Source organism: Urocampus carinirostris, chromosome 3 (genome assembly GCF_059441175.1).
Source record: "Urocampus carinirostris isolate Australia breed hairy pipefish chromosome 3, RoL_Ucar_1.0, whole genome shotgun sequence".
Taxonomy (NCBI): domain Eukaryota; kingdom Metazoa; phylum Chordata; class Actinopteri; order Syngnathiformes; family Syngnathidae; genus Urocampus; species Urocampus carinirostris.
Window position 1 is genome coordinate 2,649,988 of NC_142351.1, and position 16,449 is coordinate 2,666,436.

Below are 16,449 nucleotides of genomic sequence, written 5' to 3' on the forward strand. Positions count from 1 at the left end.
TTGTGGCCCTCATGTCTACATCGCAATCAGCACTGATGCTGTTTTGGTAAGGGCCTTTGGTTTGTGTATTTCTTTCTGGTCCAGAGTGGGATTATGTGCTAGGCAAGTGTGGTTGGCTGCCGTGATATTATCTCTGTCTGTATCTGAAAGGTAGTGTTATTGAAGTAGGGAAGTAGACACTCGACAACAGAAAGAACCATTACTGAGCCATGAACTTAGCAATACAGACCGGTATAGGCTAATGCGGGCTGAGGACTGAGAAGCGAAGCCGCGATTGGCCCCTAGGTTGTCTGTTTATTTGTAAACGGGAATTATGGGGCTAAACACACAGCTAGTAACAAGGCAGAGATACTTTTCGACCGATTTTTTTTTTATCCATCGGTTTTATGGTGTGTTGTGGAGTAAACCTTTTTACATGCTCGGATTCACGCGAATGTTACGTAATATCGTGGAACTTCATGGCTGCAAGACCATGTCCTTGGTGAGCTACGTCAGATTTAGAGTTTCAGGGATGAGTACATTATGAAATCTTGATATTTTGAATAACAAAAGTTGAAGCATCAGACTCATTTGAACATTATTACTTTTGATTGTTAAAAGGGCAACTAATTGGGCTACTGATGAGTCATGTGCTGTATATACTTATAACAGTTCATATTTCAGTTTAATGTTGTCTTACAATGTGGTCATGGTGATTTCCAGTCTCAACTTCATTTTGGTCCCGGAATATCCGAATGCCTTTTCTGCTTTGTCTTGACTTAACACATCCTTAAGTTTCGGTTCTGGCAAAAGTCATCACTCGTAACGTGATTTCTGACTCTTTTATGGCCAAAATAACAAGACATTACCACATAGCTTTCGATTATATTTGTTTGGTTCGGAATCTAACTTGGTGGTTACCAATTCAGTCAGCAAGTGGTGCTCTCGGTATCCAACACAAATTCGTTTGAAATAGCCTGTGTCTCGCATTTATCATGAAGGATGCAACTTTAAACACAATGTATTTTCAGCTTTAATTGATCGATTTTGTAGTTCGTTGATATGGATAGTGATTGATCAGTCCAGAAGAAAAATAACACACTCAGTTTGATTTTATTAAACTACGTTTTATTCACATGCCAAAAAAATTGGATAAAACAAAAGAATAAAGCACATTGTTGACACAAGCATTCAGTGTTAGCAAGGGGGAAGGTGGAAGAAATGATGCAACAGGTTAACAGTACTGATCAATGAACCCGGTTTGAAGATAATAGACTCATTTAAATGATCAGGGATTGTTTTCATAACGTGCCAACATGGGATATTTGCCCAGAACACAAAAGAGATTGTTTCACTAACCCTTTTTGTGTACTTTTGAGAACAAAAAGTCCATCAGGGGAGGAGTGTGTAAAAAGCAGCACATGGCCAACCAGGAAGATGACGAAAAAGAGTTTCCTATCTCTTTCGGCGGTGGACTTCACGGGGATTTTTCTCATCCCGACGACAGGGACGGAGAGAACCACAGGCTCTCCAAGCTTTGTGGCTCTGGTGAGAACAAGCCCCAAACCTGGGGACCTAGGTCAGCCATCTTATTGTTTCATAATTGTAATTGTTGACAACAGGCAAAATTTTATGCGGACACACGATGAAATAGATCATATATCAAGAAACATGACACATACGCAAATCATGAATCTTTTGAATCCAAATGAAGACTTTGGGGTTTCGAATCTTTATTATACAGCTGGAGAGTCTGCTCACAACCCGTGAATGAAAGTGGTTTTTTTTTATGTGTTGGCAGAGTCAGTGGTTGGAAAAAAGTGAGGGGAAATAGTTTAGTGGCAGTTACGTTCCTATAGATGGCCTGTGTGATACTTGGTCAATTGGGTGTTTTAAGCTCCCACTTTCAGTAAATGTTTTACCACGAACAGAGCAAGAAAAAGGCTCCTCGCCAGTGTGGGTTAGTTGGTCTAATTTCAAGTTTCCTTATTGGGAGAATTTTCTACCACAAACTGAGCAGGCAAAAGACTTCTCACCAGTGTGGGTTCTGTTGTGTGATTTTTAATGTCCGATATGGATGAATTTAATTGTTTTCACAAAGTCAACAGGTCAAAGGTTTCTCACCGGTGTGGGTTCTAACGTGTTTCTTCAGGCTTCCACTTTTAGTGAATTTTTGACTGCAGACTGAGCAGGCAAAAGACTTATCACCAGTGTGGGGTCTCGTGTGTACATACAAGTTTCCTTGTTGGGAGAATTGTTTTCCACAAATTGAGCAGGAGAAAGACTTCTTGCCGGTGAAGGTTAATTGGTCTGATTTCAAGCGTCCATTTAGGGTGACATTTTTACCGCAAACTGAACACGAAAAGGATCCTCGCCAGTGTGGGTGAGTTGGTGTAATTTCAAGTGTCCATTTCGGGTGAATTTTTGACCGCAAACGTAACAAGAAAAAGGCTTCTCGCCAGTGTGGGTTAGTTGGTGTGATTTCAAGTGTTCATTTTGGGCAAATGTTTTACCACAGACTGAGCAAGGAAAAGGCTTCTCACCAGTGTGGATTCTAATGTGTTTTGTTAAACTCCCACCCTCTTTGAATCTTTTACCACAAATTGAGCAAGTGAAAGGCTTCTCGCCAGTATGGGTTAGTTGGTGTGATTTCAATTGTCCATTTTGGGTGAATTTTTTACCACAAACTGAACAAGAAAAAGGCTTCTCGCCAGTGTGGGTTCTAGTGTGTCTTTTTAAGTTCCCACTGTTAGTGAATCTTTGACCGCAAACTGAACAGGAAAAAGGCATCTCGCCAGTGTGGGTTCTAGTGTGTAACTTCAAATTTCCTTTGAGGGAGAATCTTTTATCACAAACTGAGCAGGAAAAAGGCTTCTCGCCAGTGTGGGTTAGTTGGTGCGATTTTAAGTTCATATTATGTGAAAATCTTTTACCGCAAACTAAGCAGGCAAAAGGCTTTTTGCCAGTGTGAGTTAGTCTATGTATTTTTAAGTGGCCACTTTCGGTGAAACTTTGACCGCAAACTGAGCAGGAAAAAGGCTTCTCGCCAGTGTGGGTTCTAGTGTGTTTTTTTAATTTCCCACTCTCAATGAATCTTTTACAACAAACTGAGCAAGAAAAAGGCTTCTCGCCAGTGTGGGTTCTGGTGTGCTTTGTTAAGTCCCAACTCTGTGTGAATTTTTTACCGCAAACTGAGCAAGAAAAAGGCTTCTCGCCAGTCTGGGTTAGTGTGTGTCTTTTTAAGCTCCTACTTTCGGTGAAATTTTTACCACAAACCGAGCAAGAAAAAGGCTTCTCGCCAGTGTGGGTTAGTTGGTGTGATTTCAAGTGTCCATTTCGGGCGAATTTTTTACCACAAACTGTGCAGGCAAAAGGTTTCTCCTCAGTGTGGGTTCTAATGTGTTTTTTAAAGTTCCCACTGTCAACTAATCTTTCATCACAAAGTGAGCAGGAAAGAGGCTTCTCGCCAGCGTGGAATTTCATATGCAACTTCATATAAGACTTGCTTTTCCCACACCGAGAACATGTGTTACCACCTTCAGCGTTTGCGGAGTGGGACGTGTCGTCGTCATCCGTTTCCACGTGTTGAGGGGAGCTGATGTTTAGAGGCTCCTGCCAACAGTTATCTTCGGGTTGACCTTGATCTTCGACGGTTGAACGGACCCCGGTCACTAGCAAGACTGGAAAATCGTCCTCTTCTTTAACGCCAACAGGCTCCCCATCCTCTGTCTCTTGCTTAACGTGATATGGCTTCAGATGTTCCTCCTCCTCAATTTTAACAGCAGGCAACTCTGGTTCATGTTGCCCAGTTGGAAGATATTTTTGGATGACGTCTGCAAGACACAAGTCACATTTATTTGTATTGCCCTTAATTCCTTCAGTGCTGTAACGTATTTGTACGTTCCCGAGTGCCGAAACGTAAAAAAAATCTTAGAAATTCCCCATTTCACTTAACTGACTTCAGCACATGATATTTAAGCAATAAACAAACTTAAAGGCTAAATCTCAATATATCATGCAAACAATTTCACTGGCACATTTCTACAGTAGTCTCTCCAGCGTGTCCTGGGTCGCACCCGGGGCCTCCTGCCGGTGGGCCATGCCCGGAACACCTCCCGAGGGAGGCATCCAGAGGGCATCCCTATCAGATGCCCGAGCCACCTCAACTGGCTCCTCTCAATGCGGAGGAGCGGTGGCTCCACACAGAGTCCCTCCCGGATGACTGAACTTTTCACCTTATCGCTAAGGGAGAACTCAGACACCCGGCAGAGGAAACTCATTTCGGCCACTTGTATCCGGGATCGTGTTCTTTTGGTCATGACCCAGTTCATGACCATAGGTGAAGTGTGTGAATTAGTGTGTGTCTCCCATTCTTTGTGCATCTTTTACCACAAATTATGCAGGGGAAAGGCTTCTCCCCAGTGTGAGTTAGTGTGTGTTTTTTGAAGTCCCCATTCTGGGTGAATCGTTTTCCACAAACTGAGCAGACAAAAGGCTTCTCCCCATTGTGGGTTAGTTGGTGTAATTTCAAGTGTCCATTTTGGGTGAAATTTTTTCCACAAACTGAGCAAGAAAAGGGCTTCTCGCCAGCGTGGAATTTCATATGCAACTTCATATAAGACTTGCTTTTCCCACACTGAGAACATGTGTTACCACCTTCAGCGTTTGCGGAGTGGGACGTGTCGTCGTCATCCGTTTCCACGTGTTGACGGGAGCTGATGCTTCCAGGCTCTTGCCAACCGTTATCTTCGGGTTGACTTTGATCTTCGACGGTTGAACGGACCCCGGTCACGAGCAAGACTGGGAAATCGTCCTCCTCTTTAACGCCAACAGGCTCCCCATCCTCTGTCTCTTGCTTAATGTGATAAGGCTTCAGATCTTCCTCCTCCTCCTCCTCCATTTTAACGGCAGGCAACTCTGGTTCCTGCCGCGCAGTAGGAAGATATTTTTGGCTGACGTCTGCAAGACACAAGACACATTTTTTGTATTGCCCTTAACTCGTTCAGTGCCGTAACGTATTAGTACGTTTTCAGAAGCATTTTTCCAGAGTGCCAAAATGTAAAAAAAATTCTAAAAGCTTCAGCGCTGCTGATCAGTAAGTATTAGGCCTCTGGGAATTAAATCATCACTAGATGGTAGGAGTTGCTTTGACCAGATTCCTTTGTAGACACTTAGTGCCGCGTTTTGTTCCTGTTTTCACCGTATTACTCTGTAAGGCGGTGAGTAGGCGCCGGTGTATATGCCAAGTACGCGCAGTGTGACGAGAAAAGTAAAGACACAAGTACAGACTGTTAACGCTTCAAATCTTCATTCTCTCTAAAAAAAAAAAGACTAAAGGCATTCGTTGGGATGACGTTTCGTAGGACCCTGCGATCACCATGACGACCTGAATCATGTGATCCAGCACCCGAGACAACAGGGGCTGAGAATTTTTGCAAAGTCATGCATAAGTTTAGTGTTCTTGCAATCAAATGTTATTTTCCAAGCAAAGTGCCCTTGTGTTTTTAGAAAGAATTGTTTAAATATTTTAGGTATCGAAAATATAGATATATTAAAAAAAGCACCGAGGAGAAACTTCTGCTTGAAATGCATGGTTTTGCAAGGAGCCATTTTTCTCAGTAGTTTTCCAGGTAACAAGTATTTTCAAAAAACATGGCAACGTCATCAATTCAACTAAATCAACTGTTGTCTCATGAAAGATGACTGTTAAAGCTTTCTTTTGGTGTGCCCTATGCCTGTTTAGCTACAGAGCTAGATGTTCTGTAGGCCATCAAAAATGAGTCAATATGGCCAACGAAGGCTGGCATCGGCACTTCCCATTTGAGAGAAACGTCTGGCACTACTCAGAAACACTCGCAGAGGGCTGCAAAGACCACCACCACCACAACATCCCATCATCTGAAACCTAAGTGAGGGCAAGGAAAAACAAAAAAAATCCCAGCATGAGGAAAAAGAAGAAACCTTGAGAATGAGCCACACATGAGGTCATCTCTCCTTGACAAAGAGTGTTGTTTGAACATATACATACACATATATATAAACCATCTGTGCGTATTTCATATTTTGATATTTTCTGCAATAAGATTTCATTGATGAATGGTATTGTAGCTGTTCGTATCACTTCTTTTTTTTGATGAAAAATGGTTGATTGTGGTTGATTCTTGCTGTAAAATGTTAACGTCATGGATGTCTACAGGCTTTTCCAGAAGTTGCTCACATTCATTTTTTAGTTTATTGATGAACAAGAATAGCGGAAGATAAATTGGTCAGTTATACGATTTCAATGTCTAACCATGTTGTGTAATTTGGACTGGAGTAAAACTACAGCTGAGATGGATATAAAAAAAATTGTTGTGTGAGTCATTAATCTTGGTGTGGCGCACTGATTTTCAAGGACATTTGAAAGTGGCACGCCAAACCAAAAAGGTTGTCAAGTCAAGTCACATTCATTTATATAGCTCTTAATCACAAAAATGTCTCAAAGGGCTGCACAACCTACACCTAACTCTAGCTGTAACTAGCCTCAACCCTATTTCGGACCACTCAATTCAATTTGAGACCCTAACGAGGAGCCTAAGCCTTAGTTTTTCTAGCCCTGGCCTCAAACCTATTTTGGAACCTTAGAATAAGTTTAAAACCCTGATTTGAAGCCCAAATCCTAGCCCGGAACCTAACCTTTTATGCTGAGAAATGCGTCCCTGCTGAGATTTGCATCTTGTAGCCACTATAACCACTTTTACCTCGTTTTATCTCACATTTATATCCCTTTTCGGGATTGTAATGGCCGACATGTGTTTCCATAATGATCCATATTGTTAGAATGTGATATGGTGAAATTGTGAATGTGTTTAATGGCTGTTAAAAGTGTCGATAAAAATTGTTTAAACCTCATGTAGTTATAATAGGATATAATGAAATTGTGAATGTGTTTAATAGCTGCTAAAAGTGTCAATAAAATTGTTCAAACCAAAAACTAACCAAAGCCACTTCGTCTTGCATTTGTTGGGAATGTAATACAACTTAAACCATTCCCTTGGGTAAGACACTGAACCCCTAATACCCCCAATAAGCAGGTTAGCGCCTTATTTGTTGGAAATATAATACAACTCAAACCATTCCGTCTTTGTATTTGTTGTGAATGGTATTGAACGATAATGCACACCATATAAAAATTACTTTTGAGCAGGTAACATAAACGTCTCCCGTTTATCTGTTGATGATTTGACAGTTCATTTCAGCATAGTAAGCTTTATGGTAGAGTGCATAACAGTTTCAATACGAGCGATTTGAGTAGAAAAAGGCAAAATAAACATGCTACATGCTCAAAAGTGGTTTATATACGGTGTGCAATACCGTTCGAATACAAAGACGAAATAGTTTAAATTGTATTACATTCCCAACAAATGCAAGACGAAGGGGTTTTGGTTATATATTCGTCATTACATTCCCAAAAAGTGATATAAAAGTCAGATAAAACGAGGTCAAAGTGGTTATAGTAGCTACGCGATGCAAATCTAGGCAGGGACGCATTTCTCGGCATAACACCGGTCGTCGACATTCTCGCTCGGTCTCCTCTTTGGCTCCCGTAAGCTTCTCTTAAAAAGATCCTTCAGCACTGGAGCACATTTTCTCCAAGTCTGAACGAAAAAACGCCACAAGGTGTCGCTTCAACTCGGCAGTAAAAAGGACAAACCTTCGAAAAGGACTGCAAAGTGATACTTTTGTCGAGCTTACGTCGTTCGAAGTCGACTACAGGACTTTTTCGACATTTTCTTGTTCGGCAGCCATGACACCTTCTCCTTCGACACACCGCCGCAATGGACTGTGGGACACAGAAATAGTTGACTGGATAGGTCGGCGTGCTGTAGCAGCCCGCTAACTTGCCTGCCTACGAGGCGGCCATCTTGGTCAGGGCAACTTCGTTCAGTGGACATTGAAAAGAAATCACAACCTGCTCATTTTAAAACAGATTTTCATGTGGGTAACTTGTTGTCATCAACGTTAAGGAAAATTAGCTTGAAAACATATATATTTTTTGAAAATTCTTCCTAAAAAAACCCCTACGTTATTGAAACATTATCTTATGACCGGAATGCGGACATTGTTAGCACTCGCCAACGCGCTGCTAACGGTAAGCCACGACTTTTTGGTGCTCCGCAAAAAAAAAAAAAGTTTATTAACAACATTAAAACCACAACTGACAAATCGTGCAATTTACACAGTAATGTAATCGATCTTGTCAAGTTGTTTGGATTTATTTTCGTTTTGTTTCTGTCGCCATTTATGTTAGCTTTGCTGTATGTTGTACTGAAATGCTAATTCCCCTTTATACATGTTGAGAACCAGCGGAGGTGCTAACCACATGGTGTGTGTATGTTGTGTCGCTCATTGCAGGTCAATTGTTCCTGTTTTTACACTCGTTATTGTAATTATTTCAGTTTTCACAAATATATAAACAGGATGATGTTGATTAAAATTCTGATTAAAAAATATGTCGAGTTGAATTCATTGTTAAAGTTAAAACCACTATACGATCACTTGTTAAAATCATCTTGTTAAAATGAATGTTGAAATTATTATAATGGTTGATTTTTGTGAACTGTATTGTACGTCAACTGAAAAGAAAAATATTTGATGTCTTTACAGCAGTCTCCAGCACGCTGCGAACGATGTTGAAAGCCAGTGGAGGTGCTAACCACATGGTGTGTGTATGTTGTGTCGATCATTGCAGCAACTGGAATAAAAGCCTCACCATCCAGTCCAGCCTGAAGGTGGATCCTTGGTGGGACGGCTACACCAGTTACATATAGATGTAACCGCGCTGTACTTGTCCCACCAAAGATCCGCATTCACGCTCGACTGGATGATGAGGTTTTTATTACAGATACTGCAAATGAATGAGTCACAACATTAGCTTTTCTGATGGCTTTGATCTCTTTGATCTCAGTAGCAGTTCCCTCTGAAAACTGCCCAACAAAGTATATCAAAGAGCTTTCTTTTCAATTTACATAAAATACATTTTAGAATATCACAATACATTTTTACATCCATTTTAACAAGATACTTTTAAGAAGAGATCGTATAGTGTATTTTTAACGTTTACAATGAATTCAACATATTTTTCTTTAGTCTGAATTTTAACCAACATCATCCTTTTTAATGTTTATGAGAAAATAGAAATAAAAACAATAATGAGTATAAGAACGGGTACAATTTACCTGCAAATGAATGAGTCACAACATTAGCTTTTCTGCTGGCTTTGATCTCTTTGGTCTCTACAAGGGGAATTAATATTTTAGTAAAACAGAAACAAAGCGAAAATAAATCTAAACAGCTCGACAACATCAATCACATTACTGTGCATGTTGAGAGATTTGTCAGCTGTGGTTATAATGTTTAAAATTAACTTCTTTTGTGGAGCACCAAAAGATGTGTCTTACCAGTAGCAGTTCCTTCTGAAAACTGCCAACAAACCCCGCCTCCCGGTCACATGTCAGGAGCCAAAACCAAACCCCACCCCATACCAGAAGGTGGCACTGTTGGACACTTACCAAACATTATACACATATTTCAGCAGGAATTTCAATAAAACAAAAGTCATTATTACACCAGTTACATATAGATACAGAAATAGATATATAACATTTTGTCCCTATTGCAAGTGCTACTAACATTGACTCATCTGAGTTGGACACATAGAAATATAAGGTTATTTCTCCTCGCCTGAATTTGTTTTTGCAATCAAATGCCTGCAAATGACTTTAGCATGGGTATCCAAACAGGTGAGACAATAGCTTGAAGCCTTACCTGGTACCAGGTCAAATTGGATCCCAAATTAAAAACACATCTTTTTACGGGTATGTTTAGGTGTTTCCGAAAGTGGCTATTTGGAGAAGACCAGTTTACAATTCTAAAACCTCTGCAAATGTGTTTTAAATTTTGGCCATTTTTTCTCGGACATTGCGAGAGTTGTAAACGCTTGAATTATTGTTCCGCATCCACCCCAATTCTGCATACCTGCGCATAAAAATGGTGCGTAAAATATATCACTGGTGGCGTTACACTTATTTCAGGGTTTCATTTGAATGCAATAGACACATCTTCATATCGACTTATTCCGAATTTTATTGTCTAACCAATGTGTCGATTATCATTTGACCCGGTCACGATTGGCTAGTTTTTCGCAGGTAAAGGAGGCGTTGTCGTTTCTAGCAATACAGACCGGTATAGGCTAATGCGGGCTGAGGACCGAGAAGTGAAGCTGTGATTGGCTGAAAAAGTTGCCCATCAAGAGAAAATAGTTTTAGAAGTCTTTTTATTTGTAAACAGGAATTAGGGGGCGAAGCACGCAGCTAGTAACAAGGTAAAGATACTTTTCGACTGATTTTTTTTCCCCATCGGTACTATGATGTGTTTTGGAGTAAACCTTTTTAGGATGTTACGTACTATGGTGGAACTACATGGCTGCAAGACCATGTCCTTGGTGAGCTACGTCAGATTTAGAGTTTCAGGGATGAGTAGATTATGAAATCTTGATATTTTGAATGCCAAGAGTTGAATCTTCGGACTCATTTGAAGATTATTAACGAATTGGACTACTGATGGGACATGTGCTGTCTTATACTTATAACAGTTCATATTTCAGTTTAATGTTGTCTTACAATGTGGTCATGGTGATTTCCAGTCTCAACTTCACTTTGGTCCAGGAAAATCCAAGCCCCCTTTCTGTCTTGACTCAACACATAGTTAAGTTTCGGTTCTGGCAAAAGTCATCATTCATAAAATGATATCCGACTCAACACATTTCCAAATGTCTTTAAATTATATCAATTTGGTTCAGAACCAATTCGGAAGGCAGGCGGTGCTCTCGGTTTCCAACACGAATTCATTTGAAATAGTCTGTGTCTAGCATTTATCATGAAAGATGAAACTTTAAAACCAATCTATTTTCAGCTTTAATTGATCGATTTTGTAGTTCGTTGATATGGATAATGAACAATAACATCGACCCATAAATGATGACACTACATTTATTCACATGACAAAAAAATTGTATCAAACGAAAGAATAAAGCATATTGTTGACACAAGCACTCCAGTGTTAGCAATGGGGAAGAAGGAAGAAGTGATGCAACAGGTTAACAGTACTGATCAATGAACCCGGTTTTAAGATAATAAACTCGGTTTTAAGATAATAAACTCATTTCAATGATCAGGGATTGTTTTCATAGCGTGCCAATATGGGATATTTGCGGAGGGTGTTAAACCAACCCTTTTTGAGTACTTTTGAGAACAAAACGTCCCTCGGGGGAGGGGTGTGTGAGAAGCAGCACATGGCCAACAAAGAAGATGACGAAATAAAGTTTCCTATCTCTTTTGACGGCGGACTTCACAGGAATGGTTTTCATCGAGACAACAGGGACGGAGAGAACCACAGGCTCTCCAAAATTTGGGGCTCTGGTGAGAACAGGCCCCAACCCTGGGGACCTACGTCGGCGATCTTATTGTTTCATAATTATAATTGTTGATAACAGGCAAAATTTTACGCGGACACATGATGAAATAGATCATCTATCAAGAACCATGACACATATGCAAATCATGAATCTTTTGAATCCGATGGAAGACTTTGGGGTTTCAAATCTTTATTATCCAGCTGGAGAGTCTGCTCACTTCCTATAAATGAATGTGGGATTTTTGATGTGTTGGCAGAGTCAGTCGTTGGAAAAAAGTGAGGGGAAATAGTTTAGTGGCAGTTACGTTCATATAGATGGCCTGTTTGATACTTGGTCAAGTTTTTAATCTCCTACTTTCAGTAAATGTTTGACCACAAACCGAGCAGGCAAAAGTCTTCTCGCCAGTGTGGGTTCTTGTGTGTAATTTCTAGTGTCCAATATGGTTCTTTTTTTTTTTCACCAAAACGTTAACAGGTAAAAGCCTTCTCGCGAGTGTGGGTTCTAATGTGTTGTTTTAAGGCCCCACGATGTCTGAATCCTTTTACACAAACTGAGCAAGAAAAAGGCTTCTTGCCTGTGTGGGTTCTAATGTGTAACTTCAAGTTTCCTTTGAGGGAGAATCTTTTACCACAAACTAAGCAGGAAAAGGCTTCTCGCCAGTGTGGGTTTTTTGGTGTAATTTTAAGTTCCCAGTGTTTGAGAATCGTTTTCCACAAATTGAGCAGGAAAAAGGCTTCTCGCCAGTGTGGGTTTGTAGGTGTTGTTTTAGGACCCAACGCAAGATAAATCCTCTACCACAAACTGAGCAAGTGAAAGGCTTCTCTCCAGTGTGGGTTCTAATATGTTTCTTTAAGATTCCACTTCTAGTGAATCTTTGACCACAAACTAGGCAGGAAAAGGGCTTCTCGCCAGTGTGGGTTCGAATATGATTTGTTAAACTATCATTAGCTGTGTATCTTTTACCACAAATTGAGCAAGCAAAAGGCTTCTCTCCAGTGTGGCTTCTTATATGTTTCCTTAAGCTTCCATTCTGGGTAAAACTCTGACCACAAAATGAGCAGGAAAAAGGCTTCTCACCAGTGTGGGTTCTAGTGTGTATTTTTAAACTTTCACTTGTAGTGAATCTTTTGTCACAAACTGAGCAGGAAAAAGGCTTCTCGCCAGTGTGGATTCTAGTGTGGATTTTTAACTTCCAACTTGTAGTGAATCTTTTATCACAAACTGAACAGGAGAAAGGCTTCTCGCCAGTGTGGGTTAGTTGGTGTAATTTCAATTGATCATTTCGGGTGAATTTTTGACTGCAATCTGAACAAGAAAAAGGCTTCTCATCAGTGTGGATTCTGGTGTGTATTTTTAAACTTCCACTTGTAGTGAATCTTTTATCACAAACTGAGCAGTATATCTGAGGGATGAACTGGCAGTTGGTGGTATCCCCGCACTAGGTCCACCTTGGAAAAGAGAAGTTTGCCCGCCAGGTGTGCAGAGAAGTCTTGAATGTGCGGGACTGGGTAACGGTCGGGCGTGGTAGCCTCGTTAAGGCGGCGATAGTCCCCGCATGGGCGCCAGCCACCGCCTGGTTTCGGGACCATGTGTAGTGGAGAGGCCCAGGGGCTGTCTGATCGGCGAATGATGCCGAGACGTTCCATGTTCGCAAATTCAGATTTAGCAGCTGCTAGTCTGTCTGGATTGAGTCGTCGGGCCCTGGCATGAACAGGGGGCCCCTTGGTCTCAATGTGGTGCTCAACCTAGAGGTAAGATCGGGCCAAAAAAAAGCACCCGAGCCCGACGCAGGCCCGAGGGGTATTAAACCCGACCCGGACCGAGCCCGACTAATTAACTGGATTTGCTGGCCCGGCCCGGAAGGGGCCCGAAATTACATATTTTATTTATAAGGAGGGGTGATTTATGATAACAAATTAAACTCTGCCTTTTGTTACAACATCTAGGCCTAAGTTAAATAAAACTGTATAAACATTTACATCTTTTATATTTCTGTGTCTGCACTGCAGATGTTACATTAAGCGACAATCTGTCATTGACGTTTTTTTTTTTTTGAGGTAGCGAAAACATTTAAGGGCATCCGTCATTTTGACGACTTGATCATTGGGCCATAATCCACAGCAGCAGTAGTAGTACGTCCTTAAGATTTTAGCGCAGCACTTTCATTGAGGGGGTGTTGACGTGTTGTGCCCTTTTCCGACTCCTATGCAAATTCCCCCCCCCCCTGATCGTATTCTATATAAAACGCTTATTAAAACAATAAAGCGAGCTAATTATAACAATTGGGAGATCCTAGTCTATATAACGCATTTATTTAAACAATAAAGCGCGATCGTATTCTACAAATTGCGTTTTTTAACGCGGATGAAAATGTCACCATGCCAGCATGCTCTGGCTCCGTTAAAAGCAATTACAGCTCCTTCTCCGTTTTATCCAAATTATTTATTTTATAACAAGTATTCCTTGGTCTAGTATCCATACATAGTTTAAGTATATATTTTTAATGAACATATATTTATAATTATTAATTAATTAAAAAAAAAAAAAAAAAAAAAGCAGGACCGAACCCGACCCGACCCGACCGTATGACTGACATTTCAGGCCTGACCCGGCCCGAAATTGCTTCGGGTTCGGGTTCGGGCTCGGGCCATAAATCTTAGGTCTAGCTCAACCCCATGTCTGGTCGTGGAGGCTGAGAAGGTGGGCTTCGCCAGACTGGGGAATTCAGCGAGGAGCCGGTGGTAAATATCACCGTCCAAGAGAGAGCTGGACAGACCCTCAAAATTCCCTTTGTCGCTGACACACGCGAGAGAGGAGAAATTCAATGCGTCAACGAGGCGGCCATTTTTCATATCGACGAGTAATCCATTGGCACACAGAAAATCTGCACCAAGAAGAGGAAAAGCAATATCCGCAGTGACAAAGTCCCATGTAAACTGCTGACCCCCAAAACACACGTCCACTGTCCGTGTCCCGTATGTGCGGATGGGGGTGTCATTGGCAGAAGTTAATGGAGGTCCATGTGTTCCCCCCCGCACATCGTCCACAGTGGCAGGGAGGACGCTCCTCTGGGCGCCGGTGTCACACAAGAACTTTTGGCCGGAGATGGCGTCCCGGATGAACAGTAGCCGGTTTCTTGCGCCTGCACTCACGGCCGCTACTGAGTGCAGGCCTTGAAGTTTCCCGTCGCGTTGGAGGTGCAAGGGGGACGGCACTTCTTGGCCTTGGACCCAAAACGTGCATGGTAGTAACAGACCTGACACCTTCTGATCGTCAGTGGCCGCGCGTGCCTTGCTGGCTGGGGGCGTCGCACTTGATGGTGTGTAGGTGCGTGTAGGGGCCAGCACTTCATGTATGTATCTATGCGTGGCCAGGAAAAACCGGTCCGCTTCCTCTGCCAATGCACGCGGATCTGTAATGGTTGTATTCGCAAGCGCCGTCTGGACATGCGGCGGCATGTGACGCAGAAACAGTTCAATGAAAAGAAAATTTGGCTCTTCGGTGCCAAGCAAGTTTAACATCATTTCCATGTGATCCGATGGCTTACTGTCTCCTAAGCCCTGAATAGCAAGGAGGCGTCGAGCACGCTCAGAACGCGACAGTTCAAAGATTCTGAGGAGATATGCCTTCAGTCCCTTATATTTATCCAGTTCAGGAGGGGATGTGATGAAACTCACCGCTCTGGCTGCAGTTGAGCTCCCCAGAGCAGACACCACGTGGTAATAGCGAGAGTCATCGTTAGTGATTCCGTGCAGGGCGAATTGAGCCTCTGCCTGTGCGAACCACGTTAACGCCGATGACTCCCAGAACTCGGGGAGCTTGAGAACGGGCGCGTATGCCATGACGGTATGCTCAGTATTATCCACAGCCTCGGAAACTTCCACGAGACTAACGTCGGGGTCACCAATGTAGCGAGCAGAGACGGGAGTCGTAGGCGGAGTGTCAAAAGAAGGTGCCAACGAATCACATTAATCACATTTTAACTTGCAATAACAAAACAAACACGAGAGTGGCTCGAGCCGGCCGAATTAAGAGTCCCCCTAGGAACTCGCTAACTAAACAATGGTTCCGTGGGTGAATTATGTAAAACCCACTACACAATCTTCATATCGACTAATTTCGAATTTTATTGGCCAACCAATGTGTCGATTATCATTTGACCCGGTCACGATTGGCTAGAGTTCTTCGGAAGTAAAGGAGGCGTTGTCTTTTAAAGCAATACAGACCGGTATAAGCTAATGCGGGCTGAGGACCGAGAAGCGATTGGCCGAAAAAGTTGTCCATCAAAAGAAAATAGTTTTAGAAGTCTGTTTATTTGTAAACGGGAATTAAGGGGCTAAACACACAGCTAGAAACAAGGCAGAGATACTTTTCGACTGTTTTTTTCCCCATCGGTACTATGATGTGTTTTGGAGTAAACCTTTTTAGGATGTTACGTACTATGGTGGAACTACATGACTGCAAGACCTTGTCCGTCAGATTTGGAGTTTCAGGGATGAGTAGATTATGAAATCTTGATATTTTGGATGCCAAGAGTTGAAGCTTCAGACTCATTTGAAGATTATTAGTTTTGATTGTAAAAGGGGAACGAATTGGACTACTGATGGGACATGTGCTGTCTTATACTTATAACAGTTCATATTTCAGTTTAATGTTGTCTTACAATGTGGTCAAGGTGATTTCCAGCCTCAACTTCATTTTGGTCCAGGAAAATCCAAGCCCCTTTTCTGTCTTGACTTAACACATAGTTAAATTTCGGTTCTGGCAAAAGTCATCACTCATAAAATGATATCAGACTCTTTTATGGCCAAAATAACACATTTCCAAATGTCTTTAAATTATATCTATTTGGTTCAGAACCAATTCGGACAGCAGGCGGTGCTCTCTGTTTCCAACACGAATTCATTTGAAATAGTCTGTGTCTAGCATTTATCATGAAGGATGCAACTTTAAACACAATGTATTTTCAGCTTTAATTGATCGATTTTGTAGTTCGTTGATATGGATAATGATGA

At 41.7% G+C, this 16,449-nt stretch overlaps 1 protein-coding gene and 1 pseudogene across 1 annotated transcript; both read right to left on the minus strand.

The window, feature by feature from the left end:
- Positions 1-1,695: 1,695 nt before the first annotated feature.
- On the minus strand, positions 1,696-7,802 carry LOC148368293 (uncharacterized). Its single transcript, XM_088330329.1, has 3 exons — positions 7,673-7,802; positions 4,636-4,938; positions 1,696-3,812 (listed from the first exon to the last, which is right to left on the minus strand). The coding sequence occupies exons 2-3, from the start codon at positions 4,877-4,879 to the stop codon at positions 2,308-2,310; spliced, it is 1,749 nt and encodes a 582-aa protein (XP_088186455.1). The 5' UTR covers positions 4,880-4,938; positions 7,673-7,802; the 3' UTR covers positions 1,696-2,307.
- Positions 7,803-10,917: 3,115 nt separating this feature from the next.
- Positions 10,918-15,276, minus strand: LOC148368294 (uncharacterized; annotated as a pseudogene).
- Between the last annotated feature and the right edge of the window lie 1,173 nt (positions 15,277-16,449).

Excerpts from the sequence above, each read along its gene's own strand:
- LOC148368293 (XM_088330329.1), bottom strand. The coding sequence starts at position 4,879 with ATGGAGGAGGAGGAGGAGGAAGATCTGAAGCCTTATCACATTAAGCAA. Across the intron at positions 3,813-4,635 it reads CCACTCCGCAAACGCTGAAG|ACGTCATCCAAAAATATCTT; the intron begins GTGGTAACACAT and ends TGTGTCTTGCAG.